Raw genomic sequence first — 22,201 nt, 5'->3', positions numbered from 1 at the left:
GGCAGTTGGAGAGCTACCCGGGATTTGGGATGCAGGGGGGGGCAACTGGGGAATTGGACCCGGAGAACCTGAGTGCCCTAGGGATCCAAACATCCTTGGCAGCCAGGAGGTCCCCCCAGTAGTGGAGGGTGCAAGTGGGGACCTCTGCCACAGCGACCTGGTGTGCTGCTGCCCAGCGACACCCAGCCTGGTGGGGCAGGGGTGGCTGAGGCCAGGGGGTGGCAGGGAACTGGGGCAGTGGGCACGTCACCACTGCGGGTTTTAAGGCTCCAACCTGTGGGGTAGGAGGGTGGGCGTCTGCGAGGGGAGCACAGCGGAGTGCTCTGGAGTCAAGGGTGACTATGGGGCAGGGAACCCCGTGCAAGCCCCTAGGGCGCCGTGGGGCTGGGATAACTCGGGCAGAGCGGGGTTACCCGTCCTTCCGGGAATTTGGGAAGTATCTAAGGAGATGCCATGGGCTGCCATGGGGCGCCCCCCCGCCCGGGGGGACACAGAGGTGCCGTGCGTTTGTTTGCAGGGGTGCCTCGGTAGAGCAAGGGGGGCTCGGCGGGGGCAGCATGCCTGCGGTGCATTCCTCGCATTCCCAGCCTGCTGCCTGCTCCCATCGGGCGGGGGTGGGGGGCGATAGAGGCTGGAGGGGATTGCGGGTGTGTGTTGCCAGCCACTGCCCCATGGCTCAGAGCTATGTGGGACGGCATGCTTGTGTGTGGGAGCGCAGGGGGAGCGCAGTGTCTTCACGGGAACCCTGCAGGCGTTTGCGGGTGTCACCGGCCCTGCAACGTCCCGCGGGGCTCGGGCGCGTGAGGGATGCTGCGCTGAGCGGCGGACAGGGGCTCGCTGTCCTCTCCTGGGATTTGGGACAGGCTACCGGAGAAAAGCAGCGCCAAGGCACGGCACCCTGTGGTGCCCCGGTACGGGTCCCTGTGCCACTAGGCTTGCCGGGAATCACAGCCCCTCTCACTGTCCCCGCCTGTACCGCTGCGGGTGTCCCCACCGTGAGTGACGCGTCCTTCCCGTCGCGGGGTCACGGAGCTCGGCTCACCCAGCCCGGCACAACCCAAGTCGGGGGGATTGGGTTGCCGGCTATAAATACCCCGGGCCAGCGTAGCACGGAGCCAAAGGACAGTGAAATCCGACTGACAGCAGAGATAACCGAAAGGAGAAGCTGGAAGGGTCTGGAAGAGCTTCCCTGTGGAGTGTGAGGCTGGGCATGATGGGGTGATGATGGTCCCGCCGGAGACCACAGCCTCTGTGAAATCAGCCCTGCTCATGGGGCTCTGATGGTAGCAGATTCTGTGCCCCCAGCCCTGTGACTCGTGTCCTGAGCCACAGTGGCATCTCCGAGTCTCCGGTGGCACAGGCCCAGGAGCAAAGAGGGGACAGAGGGACTGGCAGCAGCCTGGGTGGGAAAAGCCTTCGCGCTGTCCTCTCCCTGGGCGCAGTGGTCAGGGAGCAAGCACGGGCCGCTCCGCCGGGAGGTGGTGGTGCTCCCGCAGGACCTGCCGCGGGCGGGACGCAGCCAGCGGAGGAACGACTCTGGGAAATTGGAAACAAAAATAGAGATATGTGGAAGAAAAGCAAAGGGGGTGGAGGGAGAGCGGGAGAAGTTGGGGGGGACTCGCTGCGGGAGGGATGGGGTGCGTGGGGTGCCCTTGGCGGGGGGGTGTGGGTGCGGGGGCACTCGGTGTGTGCGTGTGCAAGCCAGCAGAGGGGGCCCGGGCACCGCCTCGGTACCGCACACACCGTGCACCGCACACACGCCATGCACCGTGCACACACCCTGCACCACCCACCCACCGCACACACCGTGCACCCACCACACATGCACTGTGCACACAGTGTGCAGGACACACCTCACACCCCCCCATACACACACTGCACACACACCGTGCACTGCACACACACCCCATACACACTGCACAACCCCCATACACACACTGCACAACCCCCATACACACACTGCACATCCCACACACACTGCACATCCCACACACACTGCACACACACCCTGCACTGCACACACCCCCATAAACACACTGCACACACACTGCACTGCACACACACCCCATATACACACTGCACAACCCCCATACACACACTGCACACACCCCATACACAGACTGCACAACCCCACACACACTGCACACACACCGTGCACTGCACACACACCCCATACACACACTGCACAACCCCCCCCACACACTGCACTGCACACATCCCATACACACATTGCACACACACCACCATACACATACTGTACACCACACACCCGTACACCCAGTAGCACCAGCTACAATCCACCCAGCTGTGCCCACTCCCACTTGTACACTCAGACAGCCAGAGGGCTCAGGGGGTGGTTGCCCCAGTTCTCCTCAGAGCAGGGCGTCCCCTCACAAGTGCCCACAGGGGGAGAGGAGCCGAGGTGGGGATGGGGTCTCACTGGGCCCACTACCCTCGCTGTCCCCTCAGCCTGCTCGCTGTGGGATGTAGGGCTGGGGCTCACCATGCTTTAGGGTTTCTCTAACTCCATCGCACCTTCCCTGTCCCACAGTTTCATGCTGTGTTTTAGGGGCATCCCACACCTTGAAGCTGACAAGGCTTCCTTGCACAGGGCTGTGCACCCTGGTCCTGGTGATCTGTAGTGGTCCATGGCAGTCTGTGGTGGGCCATGGAAGTTCATGGTAGTGTCCGATGGTCTGGAACAGTCCACAGAGGTTCATGATGATCTATGTTGGATTTTGGTGGTCCATGACAGTCCATGGTGGTCCATGGCAGTTTACAGCAGTCCATGATCACCTATGATGTACTGCAGTGGTCTCTGGTGGTCCAGAGCTTCCTGAGGCCACCCATGGTGGTCCATGACAGTCCATAATGGCCTATGGTCATCCTTGGTGATCCATGACAGTCCACGGTAGTCCATGGTGGTCCATGGTGGTCTGTGGGGGTCCGTGGCAGTCTATGACCAACCACTGTGGTCCATGGTGGTGCACGATGATCCATGGTGGTCCCTGGTGGTCTACAGCAGTCCACAGATTTCCATGGTGGTCTACTGTAGACTTCAGTGGTCCATGGTGGTCCATGGTGGTCTGTTGCAGTCCATATGGCCATGTCTGACCAGAGATTTCCATGGTGGTCTATGGTGGACTGTGTTGGTCCATGGCAATCCATCGTGACCCATACTCCTCCTAGGACTGCACCAGGACACCGGGGGCACAGCCACACAAACCTGTCCCAGGGATCTCATTGCTGGGGGGTTGAGGAGAGACCCTACCCTTGCAGGGCACCAGGGCAGGACATGTCACCTGTAACACCCCTCAGCAGGTGCTGACTGTGCCAAGCCAGGGACACCTGCTGCAGTGTTTTCTTCTCCATTTTCTCTGGGACCCTGAGGTTGAGTATGTGGAGTCCCGGCTCTATGCCCAGGTCATCTCTTCCACCACGAATCCACCAGCCATCCATGGCTTTTCCTGTAGGATGTCCCTAAAGCAGGGTAGCACCCCAGGGTGCCCCTGTGAGTGCCAGCCAACAGTGATGCACTGGGCCAATGCAGTGTGCAGGGGTATCTGTCTCTCTGACACCAGAGAGAGGCCAGAGATCTGCGGGATCCACCCAGGATCCAGAAATCCTCAGGGTCTCCTGGGGCTCTCCCTGTCCTTGCATCCCAATGAAGCAAGGTGTCCAGAACTGGTCTGGGAGTCCCCTGGGTGTCCCCAGCATGTCCCAGAGCAGTTGTATGCTGGGGTCAGTGCCAGTGGCCTGGACTCCTGACCTCCCTGACAGGTCCCTGGGCCCAACAAGTACCTGGCACTTTTTTGGCTCGTGTGGCTCCTGCGTGGCCTAGGAATGATCTCCCAGGGTTATTTCTGACTCACAGGACAGGAAACATTTTGAGGTTTAAGCCGAGTTGAATAATGTGCTCATTTCCTTGTGCCGACTACAAAGCACCTGCTCCAGGGGATTTATGGAGTGCCAGCCTCTCGCACTCACTGTGTGGCTGCCTGCCCGGATGTTTTTATTTTCCCAGGATGGCCAGCAAGTGCCAAGGCCTGTTTTCCTAAACACCCCACGACCTCATGGCACGTTTCCTTGAGGGGAGCCTGGGCAGAGCCATGGGCTGTGGCATACCTAGGGTGTTGGGATATCCGGGGTGCTGGAGAGCCAGGGCTGAGGGTAGCGGGGATGCCTGGCTAACCCAGTGATGCCAAAACCTGGCCTGGCACAGAGCAGCCACAGCTAGGCTAAACGACCTGGGAGAGTGCCAAGGGATAATGGAAAGGAATGGAGTAGGGGGGTGAGCAAGGGAGGATGAGACCATGTGAGAGGACAAGAGGGCAAGAGAGCTTGAGTGAGCCACAGCATGGGATTGCCCAGAACACAGAGCCCATCCCACAGCTGGGGACCCACAGACACCATCCCAGACCAGATCCTGTCCGTGGCAGGGGATCCACACACACCATCCCACAATAGATCCTATCCCACAGATCCTGTCCCACAGCAGGGGACCCACAGACACCATCCCACAACAGATCCTGTCCCACAGACACCATCCAGTCAGGGCTTGTAGAGACCCTGTGAAATACTGTGCCCAGCCCATGGCACAGGAATGTCTCTCCTCTGTGAGGAGGGTCAGGGTATGGGTGCTGATGCACAGACACCCCTGGTAGATGCAGGTCATGTCAGCACATCTCCTGGTCCATGCTCCTCCACTGGCACTGAGCTCCATCCAGCAGGCAGCCAGCCTGCAAAGTAAGGTTGTTGCCCGTAACAAATAAAACCACAAACCAACAGAGTGCCGGTTTATGCGGTGCTTTATTCCGGGCCCCGGGAACCTGAGGACTAGCGTCCCAAGTCAGGATTCCAAAGACCTCTATTCTCAGTTCAGCTTTTATACACAAACAAGTTTACATGCTGTTTCCACGGCAAAACAGTTACATTCAGTTACAAACAAGCTCATAGCAGTTTCTACAACAAAACAGTTACAAGCAAGCTCATACTTCATACTGATAACAATTAATAATCATCTATTCTAATCATAAATCTTACTTAAGCTGTCTTACCCCTAGAAACTGATTAACAGACCCTTACCACATCCCAGGTAACAAATCATTATATACATGCTTGACTTAATCCTTTGATTATTGTTGCCATCTCTTCAGCACATTCCACACTCACAAACAAGGTTGCTAGCTTACTACTTTGAAGCATTGCTTTCTGGGCCTACTCTCCTACTAAGCCTTAGCCATTCTACTACTAAATTCGAATTATTCTGCAACAAGGTGACATCAAGCTTTTCATCATGTCCCCTCTGCTTTGTCTCCTTTTTGGAGCAACAGCCTCATTGCTGGTAGAGCTGGATCTGATCCTGCCAGTACTCCAGCCTCCACAAGCTATCCCATCTGGCTTACCAGCTGCAGGATGAAGGATGCCGTGAGCAGACTGTCATTCCCTGGGTAGCCCTCTGTCCCCTCCTGTGCCTCTCCCCAGCCTCTGGCTGCCCAGCTCTCTCTGACCCCTCTGCTCACTTCTCCCCAGGACCTGGCCGTGCCAGTGAGCAGTCAAGTGAGTGACATCGCTCAGAGCTGGCATCTACCTGCACCTGCCCTGGTGCCTTGGGTAGTCCATGGCAGCACCAAGGCAGTTTGGCCCAGCAATAAATTGGGGTTGTGGGGTTTTGTTTTTTTTGTTTTTTTTTTTTTTTTCTGTTTAGAGAGAAAATAAAATACCTTTGGGGAACAGGAGCCAAGTTCCCCAGTGCCTAAAACAGCAATCACAGCACTTCCTCGGATTTATGGTGTTTGCTTTCACAATGCCAGCCGGGATCCTGTTTGCTTCCTGCTCTGCAGCTGCAGTCCCAGCTGAAGGCTCAGGAGATTCAGGTTTTATAACCCTCCTGGATCCTGCTGATGGCAACTTGTCCAGCATCTTTTATTACCCTCCAAGCCTCCTGTGAGGCTGGGGTGGGCTGCTGTCACCTCATCCCAGCACCCACTGGCTTGGGTACTTGTCCCTGCCCGTCCACTGGGCCTCATCCCTGGCACTGGGCACTCGGACAGCCACTCTGCAGAGGGGGTACCCAGCCTTTTCTGGGAGAGGAGGCCAGCACTGCTGTGCCCTTGGCAGGGTGCTCTTAGGCACAGCTACAGTCCAACAGCCAGGCTAGGCAGGAGAGCTGGGTCCTGCTGGGAGAATGTTGAGACATGGATGTGAGCTTCTGCAGGATCCCGGGATGCTCAGGGATGGTGACTGCTCCTCACTGGCATGCCTGGACCGGCAGTCAGTCCCTGCTGTTGGCCTCTGCCTGATAAAGTGACTGCACTTCCAGAGAGGCACTCTTCCAGCCTCTATATCCCTTTTGCAGCTCTTCCCCGTGTCTCAGTTGTCCCCTGAGATGTAAGACCAAAACCGGCTGTCTTCTTTCAGTCTCCATGGCAAAATTTCCTCCAGGATGCACAGTCTGGCACAGCGGGAGAGGGTGTCAACTTCTCCAGTCACAGCATCCCTCAAGAACCCAAACTAAAGTCCAGCTCCAGCTGCTGCATTCCAAGCTACAAGCCCTCTCTGGTACAAGCTGGATCAAAATGCTCTGGATCGCCCATGAGGGGGGTGTGCTGGGACCAGGTGGGTGTCCAGAGACGCAAAAGTGGGGGAAGGAAAGTGGTCAGGTGGGGGAATAGCAGGACCAACAGGCTGTGGGGGACCACCAGCCTTATTCCCAATGCACAGCCACAGTGTGTGGGGACCACCAGCCTTATTCCCACTGCCCAGCTCCCTCTGCAACATGCCAAGGGGTGTCCTGACCCTCTTTCCTCTTTCTCTACACTTTCCCAGCAAAGTGCTTTGATGAAAAACCCAAAGGCCGTGAGTGAGCAGATAGTCTTAAATCCTCTCTTTGGTCAACCAGAATGGCTACAGAAATCCTGGGAATGCCTCCCCGTGACTCCGATGGAGCAGGGGCAATGCCCTTCAACGCAGCCAAGAGATGCTGTTGCCCCAGGTTTTGAGCACCCTTCTGGAAGCCTGTCCAAATCCTGCGGGCCTCCGAGTGAAACCCACCCCTTCTGTTTAACATTTGCTGTTCTTGGTGATGAAACAATGATGGATTATTTCACTGCAGTTACTAGCGTGCCAGACCTCTTTTTCCAAACACACAATAAGAATATTAATTTACTGCTCTGACAACGAACAATTTTATCCTCCTTATATAGTAACAACTCTGCACCAAAGGGCAAGTTCCATTTGTCACCGATGCACTCTGCCATCCCGGCTCGTGGCCCCGTGGTCAGCAGGTTATTCCTGGGTGCTCAGAGCTTCTCTGGTTTATTATTATCCTTTCCCAGCAGATCTCACGCTCGCTGCCATCCAGCCAACCCACCGAGAGGCACAACATCATGCAGGACACTATGAGAGGGCTGGGGTAACTCTACAGGGGGAAGAGGGGATGCAAAGCCAGGGCTGCTCCCTGGGCACTGAGAGCATAGGTTGCAGGACAGGGATGCAATGGGATGGCGAGGGGGCCCAGAGCACCAGAGAGAAGGGACTACACCTTCAAATCTGAAGGTGATGAATCCAAAGCGGATAAAAGGAAGTATTTTTTTTCTCACTCTGTGCTTAATTAGACTGCCACAGGAAAATGCTTGGGCCAAAATTTAGCAGGATTCAATGCGGGATTGGGCACTTAACAGGGACAACAAAAATATCCAGCTATAATAGAGGATGCCAATACAAATTCTGGAAGGGATATTAAGCCTCACGCGTCAAGGTGTAAACTTATCCCAAACTCTCAAAAAGCAGGGAGCTTAATGCAGGGGCAGATGACCCACATATGCACCATTACTGAAGCAGCCTCGCTGCCAGCACAGCCCCATGCCGGCCGAGCCACAGCCTGGACTGTCCCCAGGGCCCTGTTTCCTGCTGCCGGCAGCACCTCTGACAAGGGCTGTGAATTTCTTTTGGCAATTCAGCCTTTTACTTGTAGCTCTCCAAGGCCATGTGGCTTCCAGGGCTCTGACCTCCTCCATCTCTCCCATCCCTTCACTTTGCCAGCTGATAACAGCCTCATCACTTCTATCCAGAGGCAGCCCCTCTGGATAAGGGCCTGGGCAGTCCATGGGCACATCCCTGGGTGGTGTGGCATCTTCCCATGGCTCCTTGATTCCAGCCAAGTTCCCTGTTTCTCTCTCAAGTCATTTGTTGCCCAAAAGCACATTTTGTCTCCTGGTTTCATCCCTCCTGTTCCCTGTTTTTGCTGTGGCTGGTCTCCAGACTCTGAAAGGGACTGCTCCAGTATCTCATGGGTGCTGCGTGTACACAGGCCCAGCCCCCTTTCACAAGCACTGCTCAGATGAGCCCTGGGTCTTTCTCCCTGCTCTGCATCAGCAGATGGCAATTACCATCAGCAAATGGCAATCATGGTTTTGCCTGCTCTTGGCCAAAAAACTCGCTGTCACCCTCAATCCATGCATGGCCACAAGCCTGGTACGGTCGCAGCCCAGGCTGGGGTGGAAGTGCTGTGCTGTGGTACCCAGGAGTTGGGTGCAAGCACCTCCATCCCCAGCGAGGATGGTGCCATTGCATCCCACACTGGCTGTTAACAGGACGCCTGTGCTGCTCCAGCCCCTGTGAGATGGGATGCTCCCAAAACCTTGGCCGCTGTGAAGGATCAGTGACGGTTCAGCGCGACCAGAGAGGAGCCTGGAGCTCTTCTGGTCAGGAGCCAGGGTCTCCTGTGCTTGCTGCTTACGTGCTCACCACGCTGTTGAGGGCAACCCCGCTGGGGACCCTTGGATCTCCACTCCTTGTGGAGCTTTGCACCCACAGGGGCTTCCAACTGGAGACATTTCTGGAGGGCATGAATCAGCTTTTCACAGCTTGTTAAAAATCTTGATCCTACCTCTTGTTTTCATGCCTTTCAAATCAGGAAATGAGTTTTACAACTTTTCCAGTGGGGCACAGCTGGTGGCCAGGGTCGTAAAGCTGAACTTTATAAATATCTCTTTTTGGGATGGGGGAAGAGCATTAAAAAGGCAGAGAGCGAGAGAGAGAGAAAGAGAAGGGAAGAAGCAAAGGCAATAGTGAAGCAAGGTGAACAAGCCCAGCTTAACACCAACCATGGCCGTGCAAGCTCAGAAGATGGGGTGTGCTTGGGGCAGGCTTTGCCTGCTTCTCTCCCTCCTCCTCCAGCTGCCAGGCTCCCAGGCCAAATGCTACTTCCAGGCTAAAGGTAAGTGAGGCAGTGAGATGGGAAGAGGCTAATGGGAAGAGGAGGCCTCAGCTTTTCCAGCATGGCAGGGCTCTGCTCTGTGCCTGCAAAGTGTGGAAGGGACTGTGTTGAGCTCAGGAGCAGGATCGTGGGCCAGTGGTGAGTGGAAGGAGCAGTCTATAAACCACACAACAGCTCCCCAGGGCTCTGGCTGAGAAACAGCTGTTTGGGCCATGAAGGCTCCTGGCAGGAGCCTGTCTGGAGCCAAGTGTGAAGGACTAGTAGCAGAGAGAAGAGGTCTGCCTGTCTTTCCTCTGTTGACTCCTCTCAGGGCTGCAGAGATGCTCAGACCCCAAAGGGTGCTGGATTGGCCCTCTCCAAGGAAGCAAGAGCCACTTGCCTCTGCTCTAGGCCCACAGGGTAGTGGGGAGAGCTGCAGGGCATGGCCAGGAGAGGATGGGTACATTGCCTTTGGCAGATGTCTGGGCATCCCATACCTGCAGGGTGGTAGACAGATCACCATATATCTTCTGTACCATGAGGTGGGTGGGACGTCATGACAACCCTGATCAGGGCACAGGGATGCCAAGGAGGCTCCCACTCACCCTCAGCACAGGCCCATGTGTCCTCATCACCACTGCTTCCTTTGCAGCTCCCTGTGAGTACGAGGGGAAGCAGTTCTCCCTTGGGGAATCGTGGCTGAGCACCAACTGCCTGCTCTGCACCTGCCTGCACCCCATTGGCGTGGGCTGCTGTGAGACGTGAGTGAGGGGCTGAGGGGCACTGGAGTGGGCTGTCCCTGGCAGTGCTGCACACCACAGCACCCCTGTGCCCACAGCAGGGCGTCTGGTGGCTGCAAATGCAGCAGATGTCAGAGCCCACCGAGGGCTGTGGGGTACCAGGCACTCGGGGACAAGGGACAGAGGTGGACGGGACCCCACCGGGGCGTTGAGGGTGGTGGGGTAAGCTGGGGAGGCAAAGCGGTGGGCAAGGGTGTCTCAGCACAGTGAGATGCTCAGCTGTGCTGGGAGCTGTGTCCCAGCCCGAGCTGGTCTGGAAGACACCCTGTTTGGGGGGCTGGCAGCAGCAGAAGCCAGCTGGCCCTGCCAGCAGCCCTCCGGCACAAACCAGGGGGAGCTGACGGCGCTGTGCCCTCTTCCGCAGCACCCAGCACCCCATCGACTTCCCCGACTGGTGCGAGGCCCACTACGACTCGCAGACCTGCCAGATCTCGGTGGTGCAGAAGGCCAACCCCAGCCTGCCCTGTGTGAAGACCGTGGAGCACGAGTGGGGCTCGGCCGGCACACCCGAGCCGCTGATCAACAAGGTGCTGGGCGCAGGGCTGAGCAGATAAGAAGCTCGGCAGCGCCCCGCGCCCCTTCGGCGGCGTCCTCCCTCCTCCAGAGCACACCTCCCGCATGCTCCAGACCTGCCCCGTCCTGTAGAGACGTCACCGCCGCCACCTCCAAGGGAAACCACTATCCACGCACCATGGTACCGAGCTGACATTTGCACCCTCACGCTGCCACAGTACGGCTTTGCTTCTGCCTTCAGCTTCCTGAGCCAAGCCAGGGCATTCTTCCTGTGAGATACCCTGCACCCGGTGGGAATGCAGATCCTACGGGATTTCCTCCCAGGTGGGCAGAAAACCTCGTTACTAAAGAAAGGGCTCTGGCACTAAATCAGCCTGGCTCGCAGGAGTCCTGTACTCCCACATCCAGCCTGAAGTGACGCAGCTCCCTGCTCCCTCCCAGATCCACATCCCTGTGCACAGAAGCTGCTGGGAGCTCACTGGGGAGCATCATGGCCCCTCGTGCAGGACCCTCAGAACCTGGCCAGCCCCTTCTCTGCTCCCAGAGTGTACGGGGAACAACCCACCTCTGGAACCACTAATGCCCCTGCTCCTGCAGGTTCTGGGGTCCCTGGCACCGCAGGTCAGCCCTGGGCAACACCACAACAGAGCCAGCCCTGGGTGGGCAGCAGTGCGGGGGGAACCACCAGACAGCCCCTGGGAGGACCCCCACCCCCAGACATGCAGGGGAGCAGGGAGGGGGGGCTCAGGAAGCAGAAGCAATCCACATGTGCCAGGCTGGAGCCAGCCACCCTGGCAGCCCACCCCAGCCGGTGCCATGCTGTGTTGTGCAGAGCCTTGTGTAGATGTTTCTGTTCTTGCAATAAAGATACTGAACAAAGAGGAGGTCTCCAGCCTGTGACTGCCACGCAGAGTGGGATGTGTCCACCACTGGGAACAATGCAGGAATAAGGCTCTTGGGAAGGCTGAGTTTTGCACATTCAGATGTTTATTATTTCCAGGCAAAGAGGAAAGTTCATTGGAAGGTTTAGTAGAAATGGGGAGCTTGCTGTTGAGCAGGGAGATCTCCATCCCAGCTCCTGGATGCACAACCTGCATTCCCTACAGCTCCCCAAGGATCCCGAGACCAGCAGGATGCCTTTACATCCAGGAATGCAGGCAGACAACAGCCCAGGGGCTCAGTGCTGCTCAGTTTTGTAGTTGCACTACTATTGTGCAGCCGCAGCAGGGTTGCACCCAGGTCACCAGCACCTGTCGGCAGTGCAGGGCTGGTGTGCCAGGACCTGCCTCCTCCAGGTGAGGATGGCACTGGACTGTGTGTGTGGGACACCTCTCTGAGAGGCAGGATGCCTGCCAGGACAGGGGAGTGGGCTCCCATCCAGCCCAGGTGGGCAGTGTGCCTCACCTGGATGCCAGACCTTTGCTTGTACGGTCTCTCTGTAGGGGAATGGCTTTCACCCAAGGGTGGTATGAAGCTTCACTGGAAGACCTTCCCTCTCCCTTCTCAGGGCTGGGCCTTTCCCTCTTGGAAGCCCCACATGGGGTAAAGGCATGTCAGCAGTTCCCTGGGAGGCAGATTTTGTTTTGGTGAGTGCTGGGACTCGCATCTTCACCCAGGCAGGAAGGGTCCAGCTCTCAGCTGAGGGCTGCAGCACAGGACTCTGCAACAAGAACAGTGATCCTCCACCCACAGACGGGACAGACTTGCCTGGTGCCCACCTGGGCACCACAGCTGAAGCCAAGGGGACACAGGGATGCATGCCCCACGGCATGCTGGTGACAGTCCTGCCTGCTATTCCCACCAGTGGCACACACTTGCAGCACTGCAGGCCCACCAGCTCTCCCTACTTCAGATGGTGATGGAGTTAGTGCTGGAGAACTGAGATACGTAGGAAGCCAGGATGGGATTGGTGGGAAGAACTTTGATGGGCAAGTCCCAGCTGAAAGTGTCCACTTCCATCTGCTCTACCCCAGTCCAGGTAACAGCCTCTGACTGGCTCCCACGAACCAAGCAAGTCCCCGCCGACTCCCCAGAGGTCACAAATTCGAAGTGCAGCCTCCACTTCAGGGACACTGTGGGCAAGAGGGGGGTCAGGAGACAACATCACAAGGGACAGGGACAGCAGCTGTCTCAGTGCTGGCTGTCCTGGCAAGGGGAAATGCAAATGATCCCACTCACAGAGACGAGCTCCCTCCCATGGGACACAGCCCTGCTGAGCAAGGCAGGGCTGGGGACACTGCAGTCCTTCTGCAGGTCCCTTCCCTGGTGGGTACATACCGATGTTGGTGGTGAATCCCGGCGTTGAGCTGAGCGGGATGGGCAGGCTGAAGCTGCTCTGGGCTGTGTGCAGGCAGGACTCCTGATGGCGGGCGTGCGTGGTGAAGGAGACAGGCTGCCCCCGACGGCGCTGGAACTCCTCCTGGATGCTCTCCTCCGTCTGCAGGCTCACCGAGAACTGCAGGACAGTCAGCAGGGTGCTTGTTCTCACAACGTCACACAGCCCTTGTGTAAAGCCCGTGGCCTCCCTTTCCCAAAAAAGCTCAGGACTGGATCATTCCCCAGCTCACACTCCAAGGAGACCCCAACTGGGTCTCACTAGAAACCCTCAGTAGAAACCCCCAGCAGCCCAGTGCCATCTCAATCTCTTCTGACTCTCCCCCACCATAAACCCCTGCCTCTCCCCAGTGACCCAAGAGCCAACAATGACCTGCAGACATGGGATGTCCCCTTCAGAGAAGTTGAAGGTCCCAATGACATCCTCTCCGATCTTATAAACGGTCTTAAAGATGCAGAACGTTCCCACCTTCCCACGAGTGTTGCTGATGTTATACAGGTCTGTGGAGCAAGAAGAGGGCGGTAGGAGTTGTGTCAGGATAAGGCTCTGCTCCATGCAGTGCCCTGGGTTAATGACATGACCCCGTGCCTGCTGCTTGGGTGTGAAGGGCAGTCACTGGAGGTGGTGTTCCTTTTGGGAAATGCCTGCAGTGAGCAAGAGAAAACCACATACTGGCTGCGATATGCTGGCCAGAGGGTCTCTCTGGTTGAAGCAGGAAGAGTCTGAGACTGGTTGGGAGGCCCTGACCCAAGCAGGCCCTGATGGAGCTGCTCACAGCCCCAGTTGGAGCTTTGTTTTGTTAGTGAGAGATTTTTGCAGCTGGCTTTGTGCTCCATGCCCAGGTTAGGAAGGACAGCAAGCTGGAGCAGGGAATATGACCTACGCAGGCTGCGTCGGGAGGTGGCCACCATGAGCAGTTCTGTGGCCAGGTCGGCCAGGCGAGAGTCTTTCTTCAAGCTCTCCTCCTCTTCCAGGAAGGGGTTTGAGGGCGCAACGGCCTCATCCTGTGGGAACTGGTAATCCTTGAGCCCTGGGGAGAAGGTGAGAGTGTCAGCGGGGCAGGGTGCAGCCTGGCCTGTTGTGCAGGGAGGGCAGTGCGTGGCCTCACCGTGCAGCACGAGGACACGGAAGGGCACGCGCAGGAGCTTGATGGGGGAGTTGACGCGCTGGCAGCCGATGGTCAGCTTGTACACGTACTTCACAGACTGTCCCCGGAAAGAGGGAGGGCCGTCCACAGGCAGCGTCTCACAGTACGAATCTGCAAGGGGTGCAGAGAAGTTCCAAGGGTTGGGACCAGCAGCAGTGCTGAGCTAGGGACAGTGCCTGGTGCTTTCTGCTGCACAGCAGTCCAAGCACATCCCCAGCTCCCCTGCACCAGGCGCACTGTTCCTCCCATCACACGCACCATCATCCAGATGTTGCTTCCAGCACATACAACCACACACACAAACTGCCTCAAAAGAATGTGAAAGACGTAAAATCCAGGAACACAAACACATGAGAGTCACGAGTTCAACCCAAATTTGCCTCTGTGCACTCCTTCACCCGTCACTCTCACAGCGCAGTCACGCGCTGCAGTCTCCTCCAGTCTCTGCCCCACGCGGGTGCTGATCAATACCTCATGCCTCTTTTGGTATTTGCTTTACACAAACCCCAAGCTCAGCAACAAAAGCTAGTTTCTTCCTGTATTTTTCTCTGAAGTGCCAGGTCTAAATGGTCAAGAAACAACACTGAGACCTTCGCAACAAACAACCTGTGGCATGTCCCCCTTGACAGACTGATGACTTAGACCACGAAGCCTCTGACTCTGAGGCCTCTGAGATGCTGGAGCCTGGCTTACACCACACTCAGCCCTCTCAGAGCCCCTTGGCCACCACACAAACCCCAATTCTCTTGACGCAGTGCGAACACTTCTGCAGCTTTCCCAAACCACATGCTCTACTAACAAGAAAGGCACAAACAGTGAACTGTGGAAAGTCTCCACCTCTCTGGCTTGCCCACCGTAACGCAGATACACCCTGCCAGAGGAAGGGCAGCATCCTGCTCTGAAACCACAGCTCCTTCCCCAAGTCTGGCACATCCTGAATACTGGGGCTTAGATTAAAAGTTAGGGTTACATTTTAAATATAACTCCTAGATTTAAAATAACAGGACTGGAAGGAAGAAAAAGGCCTGTGCTAGTGCGTAGTGTCCACAGGATGTCACACCTTAAAGCACAAGCCTGTCTTGCCTGACCAGGGTGCAGATAAAGCAGAGAAGTGTCCTGACAGGGAGGAAAATCAGGTATTTCCACAGAAGCAAACTGCTGTATCAGACTTAACAAGAGTGCTCACAAAGACCTTCTTGCCCAGTGAGGATAATCTGAGCAGAGACCACCGCTGTTGAAGAAGGATGGGCAGTTTGCTACCCAGCACAGGAATGCCAAGACTCAGAAGTCCCAGCTTTCTTGCATATCCCAGAAGGAAGCACATTCCTGGCACTATGGATGCCTTCCTCACCCACCCGCTGTGCCCTCTGGCTGGGCTCCAGGCCCGTGTCCAGGCTGCTTCCATTTCCTCCCCGCTCTATGATCTACCAAATATTTAAAGGTGTTACAAAACTGGAGAGGAGGCAAAAACAGCCACAGAAATGACCTGAGGACTTGAGAAAATGTTTCATGGTGACAAATTTAAAGAGCTTGGCCTGGGCAGAGTGTCAAAGGGCTGGGAGATGAGTCAATGAACTTCAACATACAGGCACCATAACAACACTGAGATATTGGGGAATAAGTTGGTCAGCAACTGAAAACAAGGCCTTTTATCAAGAGACAACCCTGACACAACCTCAGCTGTATGTGCCAGCTCTGGTTGCACTTTAATAACACAGTACATTGCTGAAGCAGAATTAAGATTTCTTGGGTTTTCTGTTGGTTTTTCTTTCCCTTTCCAAACTGCGTAGCAAAACTCAAAACTTCTGAAAAACAGGAAATGAAGAATTAAGATACACACCCACACGGCTTTAACTCTCCCTCCACGGAGCTGGCAGGAGCCCCCAGGAATGATGTGCAGCCGTGCCAGCTGCAGTCTCGCGTGAGAGCAGCAGCACCACTGGCTGATGGGATCGGTGTGAGCAGCCTGGCAGAGAATGAGACCAGGGCTGTGATACAAGGATTTCAGTGCTAAAAAGCCACTGCCACACACAGTGACACCACACATGAGGCATGAAACGGACAGGTGCTTCACACAACCAATGGGAAAGGCTGTAACAAGAAACCCCGAAGTATAGAAGTTTGTGTCCTTCCTGAGGGGTTGCATCCAAGCGCCAGGAAGATGTAGGCTGTTTGTGCTGGTGTCACCCAGAGGCAGAGAGGACGCACATCACAGCATCAGAGCGAAGGACAGACAATCCCCAGCTTAGCTGGGGGCTGAACAGCTTCTGCCTGCAAAGCCAGCACACAAGGAAATCCCCTCAATCCATCTCAGCCACCTGGAGCTCGGGCTGTCGTCACTGATCTGCTCTCCCAGAGACTGCCCAGCCTGCCTGAGATGTTCCAGGAAAAGGAACATCCCCCTGCTCCCAGTGAAGGGATGCTCCAGACCCACACCTTCAAGCAGCAAGGAGCACAGGAGAATCCAGGTGAGCCCCAGGCCAGCTGAGATTCCTGACTCCTCCTCCTCCCTGCTGGCATGGCCAGCTCCTTTCCCCAGTATCATGCTGTAGGATAATAAGTGAATAACCAAACATCCTCAGATGACAGGCTCTGCAGCTTAGTGGCACAGCCCCAGACAACACTGCCCCACCCTACTAACCAGCTAGCCAAGCCAGCCCGGTTTTACCCTGTCCACCTTTCCCTCCAGTCAGGCCCCTCCAAGATGAGGAAGGCAGGAGACATCAGCTCCAAAACCAGCATGTCACAACACTGCAGCTCCTTGGTCTCACCTGCAGCTACACTCTCACCTCTGCAGAGCTCAATGCTGCAGCAGAGCCCCCTCCACCACAGGCACTGCCTGTCCACTCCCTGTGCTCTGCAATTTGAGAGGCCTCCATCAACTGTTCCCAGCAGATCCCTGGGACAACCTGATGGAGCTCTCCACAAACAGCCTGCAAGGCCCAACATCACTGCTGCTACACCACAGGCCACTGGAACGCAAAGGAGATCCGACATAGCTTGACAGGCTGGGTCACACAGCCACCGACTGACAGACAACAGCACATACTTGTATTTTCACAGCTGTCTACTCAGACATGGAGAGCTCTGAGCAGAGATTAGGAGTCCTCACGTTTACAGCAGGAAAACTAGAACACACAGAAGGCTGCGATCTCCAGGACAGCCACAATGTGAAGAGGAAGCACAAACCTTTGGAGGACACCAGACTAAATTTCAAGAATTACACACAGAGGTGTGTGTAACTGTTCCTTCAGCTGCAACTAGGTATTTCAAACGTTTTATTCCTTGCAGCTACACATGGGACCTGCAGCAAAGGCCGTGGGCCAGGGGTAGGACTGGTGGACATGCTGCAGGTGCGCAGCCATAATGCAGTGGAGAACACACTCTGGATGATGCAGCAGCTCCTGAGCACTCATGCTCCCATCAAAGCATCTCATCTTCCACAAGCACCAGGGTCTCACACTTGCAGCACTTGGGATTGCAAAGCTAGTTTTGAAAGCAGAGCTCCCTGGAGGTGAGCTCTGTGAGTAGGGTAAGAGAAGACAAGACTCACAGGACTTTGACTCTCCAGGATCCAGTCGCAAGTCACAGAAGAGAATCTTTGGTGGGGTGGACAGGATACACTGACCCCGCTCTCCTGGAAGAGAAGAAACATGTGAATGCTGCCCAGACTTGGGCTGTGTCCAGGTCAGTCAAGCTTTATCCTCATGGGGAGGAACAGGGAGAAGAGGGCTGAGGGAACATCTCATGCCCCGGTCATATCATGAGACACTACGAGAACAGCTGGGCAGACAACTGTCATGTTTCATTCCAAGCTAGTGCCACTTTGGTCCCAGTATAACAAGGTCCCACAACAACCACCGCCAGGGAATGACACAAGGAAAGCAACACGGACTTCCCACTCACTTCTTTGCATGCTGCCCTCATAACACACATGAGGGTCTACTTGACTCCTGCTTGCTGTGCTCTCTGTCCCTATCTGGGGTGACAGAAGTAGCACTCACCTCTGTTGGGGACGAAGACGGTCTCGTTCTCTGCCTGCACGTCATGCTTGCTGCCATCCGAGGGAGGGAGCGCCACCCGGTTCTCACTGGCGTGGAACTGGCAGTGGATCTGGGCGCTGGCCCATGCCAGCATCTCACTGAAAGCAAAGAGCAACACTTGTGTCTACACTTTAAACCTGGATTACAGCAAGCAGGAACTGGGAGGAGAGCAGCTCTTTCTGCTCAGCTCCAGGCAGGACTGGCTGTATGGAAGAAAGAAGGCCTTGCTACACTGTCACTGAGGCCACTCTCACAGCTCCTCTGCAAACAAGCCTTGTGAGCAAGTTCAAGGTGTGGTGCTGACCCAAAGCCACTTCCACCCCAGCTGCTGACTGCAGTTTCTCACAAGGCCTGGCTCTGTGGCCAGTCTTAGCCACTACACCACGGGCACAGCACTGACACAGCACAAGGAAACAACCCTGCCCCAAGAACCTGCTGTGCAAACAAGGCAGAAGACAGCAAGTAGCACAGGTCAGCAGCCCCTGTCCCCTTCCCTGGGGCCAAGAGACAAGGTGTAGAACCTCACAGGGATCTTCCAGAAAACATGCTGAGGTCAAGTGTTCCAAGATCTGGTCTAAAGCCTTACTCATCTTTCTCATCACCCAGAGCTTGGGACTGGCCACTCACTGCACTCTGGGGAGGACACCTTGAGCTGCTGCACATGGGCCTGGGCTGGCAGAGGACTTTTAGCCATGACAACCTAAATCCCAAGCCAGAGGAGACATGCAGTGCAGCACTCCATTAACACAATCATCAGGGACGTGGGCAAATTCAAAAGCAACAAATACCTGCAAGCTGGGTTCAACTGCCCCTGCCCACAGCTCCCAGCTGCCCCAAGCTCAATACTCCTTGGGGCAGGCAGGGCACAGACATGCTTCCTCCCTCCCTCCCCACAACATCAGCTCCCATCCCCGTCAACATCAGCTGCTGGTTGTGTCAGACCAGAGCAGGATGCTTCTGGGTCTTTCACAAGGACCTATTTTCCCCTCCTGATGCAAGGGGTTTGCTGACAGCTACGGGGGAGGCAAAGGTGTCATTTTGTCCCCTCTCTGAACAGCCACAGGAATGAATGTAGGGCCACGCATCCAGCACGAAAAACAGTCTCATGTTTTGGACTCTGCTTACGTCCTCAGCCACTCCACAAGGCATTTCCCATGGCATTACTGAGACCTTTCAGTTTCCAAATCACTCATCCAGTTTTATTTCAGTAGTTTTTATTTCTACAGTTTAGCCACAGTATGATTCCTGTGGTGTTTTCTAACATCATGATCTGATTAGTAAGCACTGACACCAGCGCCTTAGGTGGCAGAGGGATTTTTTGCGGCACATGGGTGTCTCTTGGTGTGACACATCAGAGCAGTTAAAGGTCTAGATGAACCAGGGGAAAAGGCGTGTCAGCTGACTAAGGATGCACTATTTGATCTTTTGTATGTGCTGGCTGCCTTTGCTCAAACACACTTTGGTTACTCTACCCAGTTGCTTCTAATCCTACAGTTGTAACTTTGCATTCTCTAAAAATACCAGCACGGCTCTTCCATCAGGGCTTTTTTTTTTTTTCTGTAAAGTAATGGAAAAAGAGAACTGCTCTTGCTTGAGGCAATGTTACTAATTTTATATAAGCTTACAGTGCCTTCAAACACCACCTTTTGAATATTTTTTCTTTCTTTTTCAGTGTTGCCCAACAATACGCCACTGGATTGTTTTCATTTTTTTCTAACCAGACATCCAACCAAAATTTGCATGCCCCTTCCTGCCAGCAGACCTGGCTTGTCCAGCTGGTGAGGCACAGAAGGATCCTGCACTGGTGCTGAGGTCACTTCCCTCCTGCCTCACCTTCCTCATAGCTCCAGTAGTCCACACAGGCTCTGGGCAGAAGAGCTTTGTTTCTTGTATACCTCATACTCCACAATCAATTTACCTCCTACTATTCCTTCAGTTCTGTCCCTGCGCTCCAAATGTGTGCCTCTCCATCCCTCCACCTGTCAGCTCCAAAACCTTCCAGTCCCTGACAGGTCCATCTGCCTGCTGTGCAGTCGCCGTGGTTTAATTTGGCTCCTGCCTTTATGCAACCCACAGCTTCAATTTCCAAACCACCAACCTATTTGCTGTCACCACTTGCATCATTTGGCCAGGTCTCGTCAGATTGATTATTTGTTTGTTTGTTTGTTTGATTTTAAGAACTTTTTCCAAGAGGCAGTCTTCTACAGAGCACCACACACTTCAAGTCCCCAAATGAAGCCTTGGTAAACTGCAAACCTACAAAACCATTCCAGCTGGTACCCTTGCAGTCCCACACGTTTTAGAAGCAGGAAGAATGACTCAGTCCTTGCACAGGACAGAACACCGATGGAAGCTCAGAAGCTGGATACTTGTGCCACAGCTGAATTTGAAAGCTGAATTCAGCAGGCAAGAGGAAGCAGGAAGAAAAGATGAAAAGTTAAGGAAGGCAATAAACATAGAAGCCCCACAGTGGTAATACAAGAGATTGCTCTGCTGCTGAGACTGCAAGCACTGGGAGTGGGCCCACCAAAGCAAACATGTGTGAATCTCATCCCGGTGATGAAAAGATGCTGAACATGACAGGGCTGGAAACAGACACTTCCCAGGAAGGTCTAGAGATGAGAAAGCACTCTCCACCCCCTGAAGAATCAGACAAGGCCACACACTCAGCGGACATGGAGGCTCTGGGTGATTACTTGTGACACAGAGTCACCCCCTGTGAGCCAATATGGGAAGCTCCCATCTTCTTACATTTCCTCAACGCTGATTTTAGGGACAGTGATGATAAGGGGAGATGCAGCACTCAATCAAAGGCTGGGCCATAGGAACTGCTGTCAGAGAAGGTGCCTCTTTCTGACCCTTGACAGTGCTCACTCCTGTGCCTGCCATCTCTGGAGGCAGGGATCACACTGATCCCTGCAGCACTGCTGGGTAGAGAGAGCTCCTTCCAGAAGCACAGGAAATAATGACGCTGCCTGGATGTTGCTCTGAGGGACTGTCACCCTGGTGTAACCAGATATCCTGCTTTGACAGCCAGTTTGGCTTCATCTTCCGTCAGTAACCCTGTCACTGAGGGCTCACCTGAGGGGCAGAGAATCTCTACCTGCATACTTCTTTCCTTGCCTCCTTCCTGGGGGCAGGAGACCAGAAGAATTTACCTCAGCTTCATCCCTGAAACAGCGATAGCACAAAGCCCCCTTAAGGGAGTGCATCGGGCAGGGAAGTCACAGTGGGCTGAGCTGGCACCATTGCCCCACACCTCAGCCATGAGTGCTGCTCCGGAGGGAGAGAGGCTGGGTTAGGGACCCAGGCAGTTCCAACATTTGGAGGCTGCATGCACAGACTAACATAGGCCCTGTACCTGCTGGCGGAGGTCGAAGAGGCCGACAAGGGGTTGGTGAAAGTGATCACACACTCCAGCACCTCCCCTGCCAGGAACACAGGCCCACGGCCCAGCTTGGCCAACACCTCGATCATGGCTTGGACAGCCCTGGTGCACACCTGCCAAAAAAAAGAACAACAGTGGACATGGAATCACAGAATCACAGAATGGTCTGGGTTGGAAGGGACTTTAAAGTTGCATTTCGTTTTAACCCCCCTGCCACGGGCAGGGACACCTCCACTAGACCGGGTTGCTCAGGGCCCCATCCAGCCTGGCCTTGAACACTGCCAGGGATGGGGCATCCACAGGTTCCCTGGGCAACCTGTGCCAGTGCCTCACCACCCTCACGGTAAGAATTTTTTCCTAATATTCAATCTAAACCTCCCCTCTTTTAGTTTAAAGTCATTCCCACTTGACCTGTTGCAGCGACACGGAGGGAGGGCTGGGCGCTGTAACTGAGGGGGAATAGGGACACAAACACCAACAGATGCACACACACACACACACACACACACAGCCCGGAGGTGAGCGGGGGAAACCCGCACAGCCCTGGCCTTACACACACATATACCCCATCCCCCCGGCCCTCACAGCTAACAGTGGTCTGGACATGCCGCGAGGGTGAGGAGGGACAGCCCTGACACCCCCAACCCGCGGGTCTCGGGGCCGGCCCCGACCGCAAACACGCACACGGGAAGGACCACCCGAGCGATCAGGCACACAGTGCCGCAAGGTCCGCGCAGCTCCCGCCCCGGGGGCCACTCACCGCCCGCACAGGCCCC

At 55.4% G+C, this 22,201-nt stretch overlaps 3 protein-coding genes across 3 annotated transcripts in view; 1 reads left to right on the top strand and 2 right to left on the bottom strand.

Moving 5' to 3' along the window:
* Positions 1-2,920, bottom strand: part of NPR2 (natriuretic peptide receptor 2) — a 15,825-nt gene extending 12,905 nt beyond the window's left edge. The window contains exon 1 of the mRNA XM_029961526.1: positions 2,797-2,920. Within this exon, the coding sequence (XP_029817386.1) occupies positions 2,797-2,920 (124 nt within the window). The remainder of the gene's footprint in view (positions 1-2,796) is intronic.
* Positions 2,921-9,108: 6,188 nt separating this feature from the next.
* Positions 9,109-10,553, top strand: MSMP (microseminoprotein, prostate associated). Its single transcript, XM_008927752.2, has 3 exons — positions 9,109-9,220; positions 9,852-9,960; positions 10,364-10,553. Exons 1-3 carry the CDS (start codon positions 9,109-9,111, stop codon positions 10,551-10,553), a joined length of 411 nt encoding a protein of 136 aa, XP_008926000.2.
* Positions 10,554-11,477: 924 nt separating this feature from the next.
* RGP1 (RGP1 homolog, RAB6A GEF complex partner 1) lies at positions 11,478-21,561 on the bottom strand. Its single transcript, XM_029961535.1, has 8 exons — positions 21,399-21,561; positions 17,999-18,135; positions 17,548-17,631; positions 13,956-14,105; positions 13,731-13,877; positions 13,220-13,347; positions 12,790-12,967; positions 11,478-12,584 (listed from the first exon to the last, which is right to left on the bottom strand). The coding sequence occupies exons 1-8, from the start codon at positions 21,512-21,514 to the stop codon at positions 12,361-12,363; spliced, it is 1,164 nt and encodes a 387-aa protein (XP_029817395.1). The 5' UTR covers positions 21,515-21,561; the 3' UTR covers positions 11,478-12,360.
* Positions 21,562-22,201: the final 640 nt, after the last annotated feature.

This window comes from Manacus vitellinus, unplaced genomic scaffold (genome assembly GCF_001715985.3).
Source record: "Manacus vitellinus isolate BGI_N305 unplaced genomic scaffold, ASM171598v3 scaffold_36_pilon, whole genome shotgun sequence".
In the NCBI taxonomy this organism is placed as follows: Eukaryota; Metazoa; Chordata; class Aves; order Passeriformes; family Pipridae; genus Manacus; species Manacus vitellinus.
The sequence above is the reverse complement of the archived record's forward strand: the minus strand, read 5'-3'. Positions and strand labels throughout refer to the sequence as shown.

Bases quoted from the DNA above. Each gene is read 5' to 3' on its own strand.
- MSMP (XM_008927752.2), top strand. From the start codon at position 9,109: ATGGCCGTGCAAGCTCAGAAGATGGGGTGTGCTTGGGGCAGGCTTTGC. The intron at 9,221-9,851 runs GTAAGTGAGGCA...CTTCCTTTGCAG, and splicing joins ATGCTACTTCCAGGCTAAAG to CTCCCTGTGAGTACGAGGGG. The intron at 9,961-10,363 runs GTGAGTGAGGGG...CCTCTTCCGCAG, and splicing joins GGCGTGGGCTGCTGTGAGAC to CACCCAGCACCCCATCGACT.
- RGP1 (XM_029961535.1), bottom strand. From the start codon at position 21,514: ATGATCGAGGTGTTGGCCAAGCTGGGCCGTGGGCCTGTGTTCCTGGCA. The intron at 13,878-13,955 runs GTGAGGCCACGC...CCTTCTCCCCAG, and splicing joins CCGTGTCCTCGTGCTGCACG to GGCTCAAGGATTACCAGTTC. The intron at 13,348-13,730 runs GTAGGTCATATT...CTTGCTCCACAG, and splicing joins CACCTCCCGACGCAGCCTGC to ACCTGTATAACATCAGCAAC.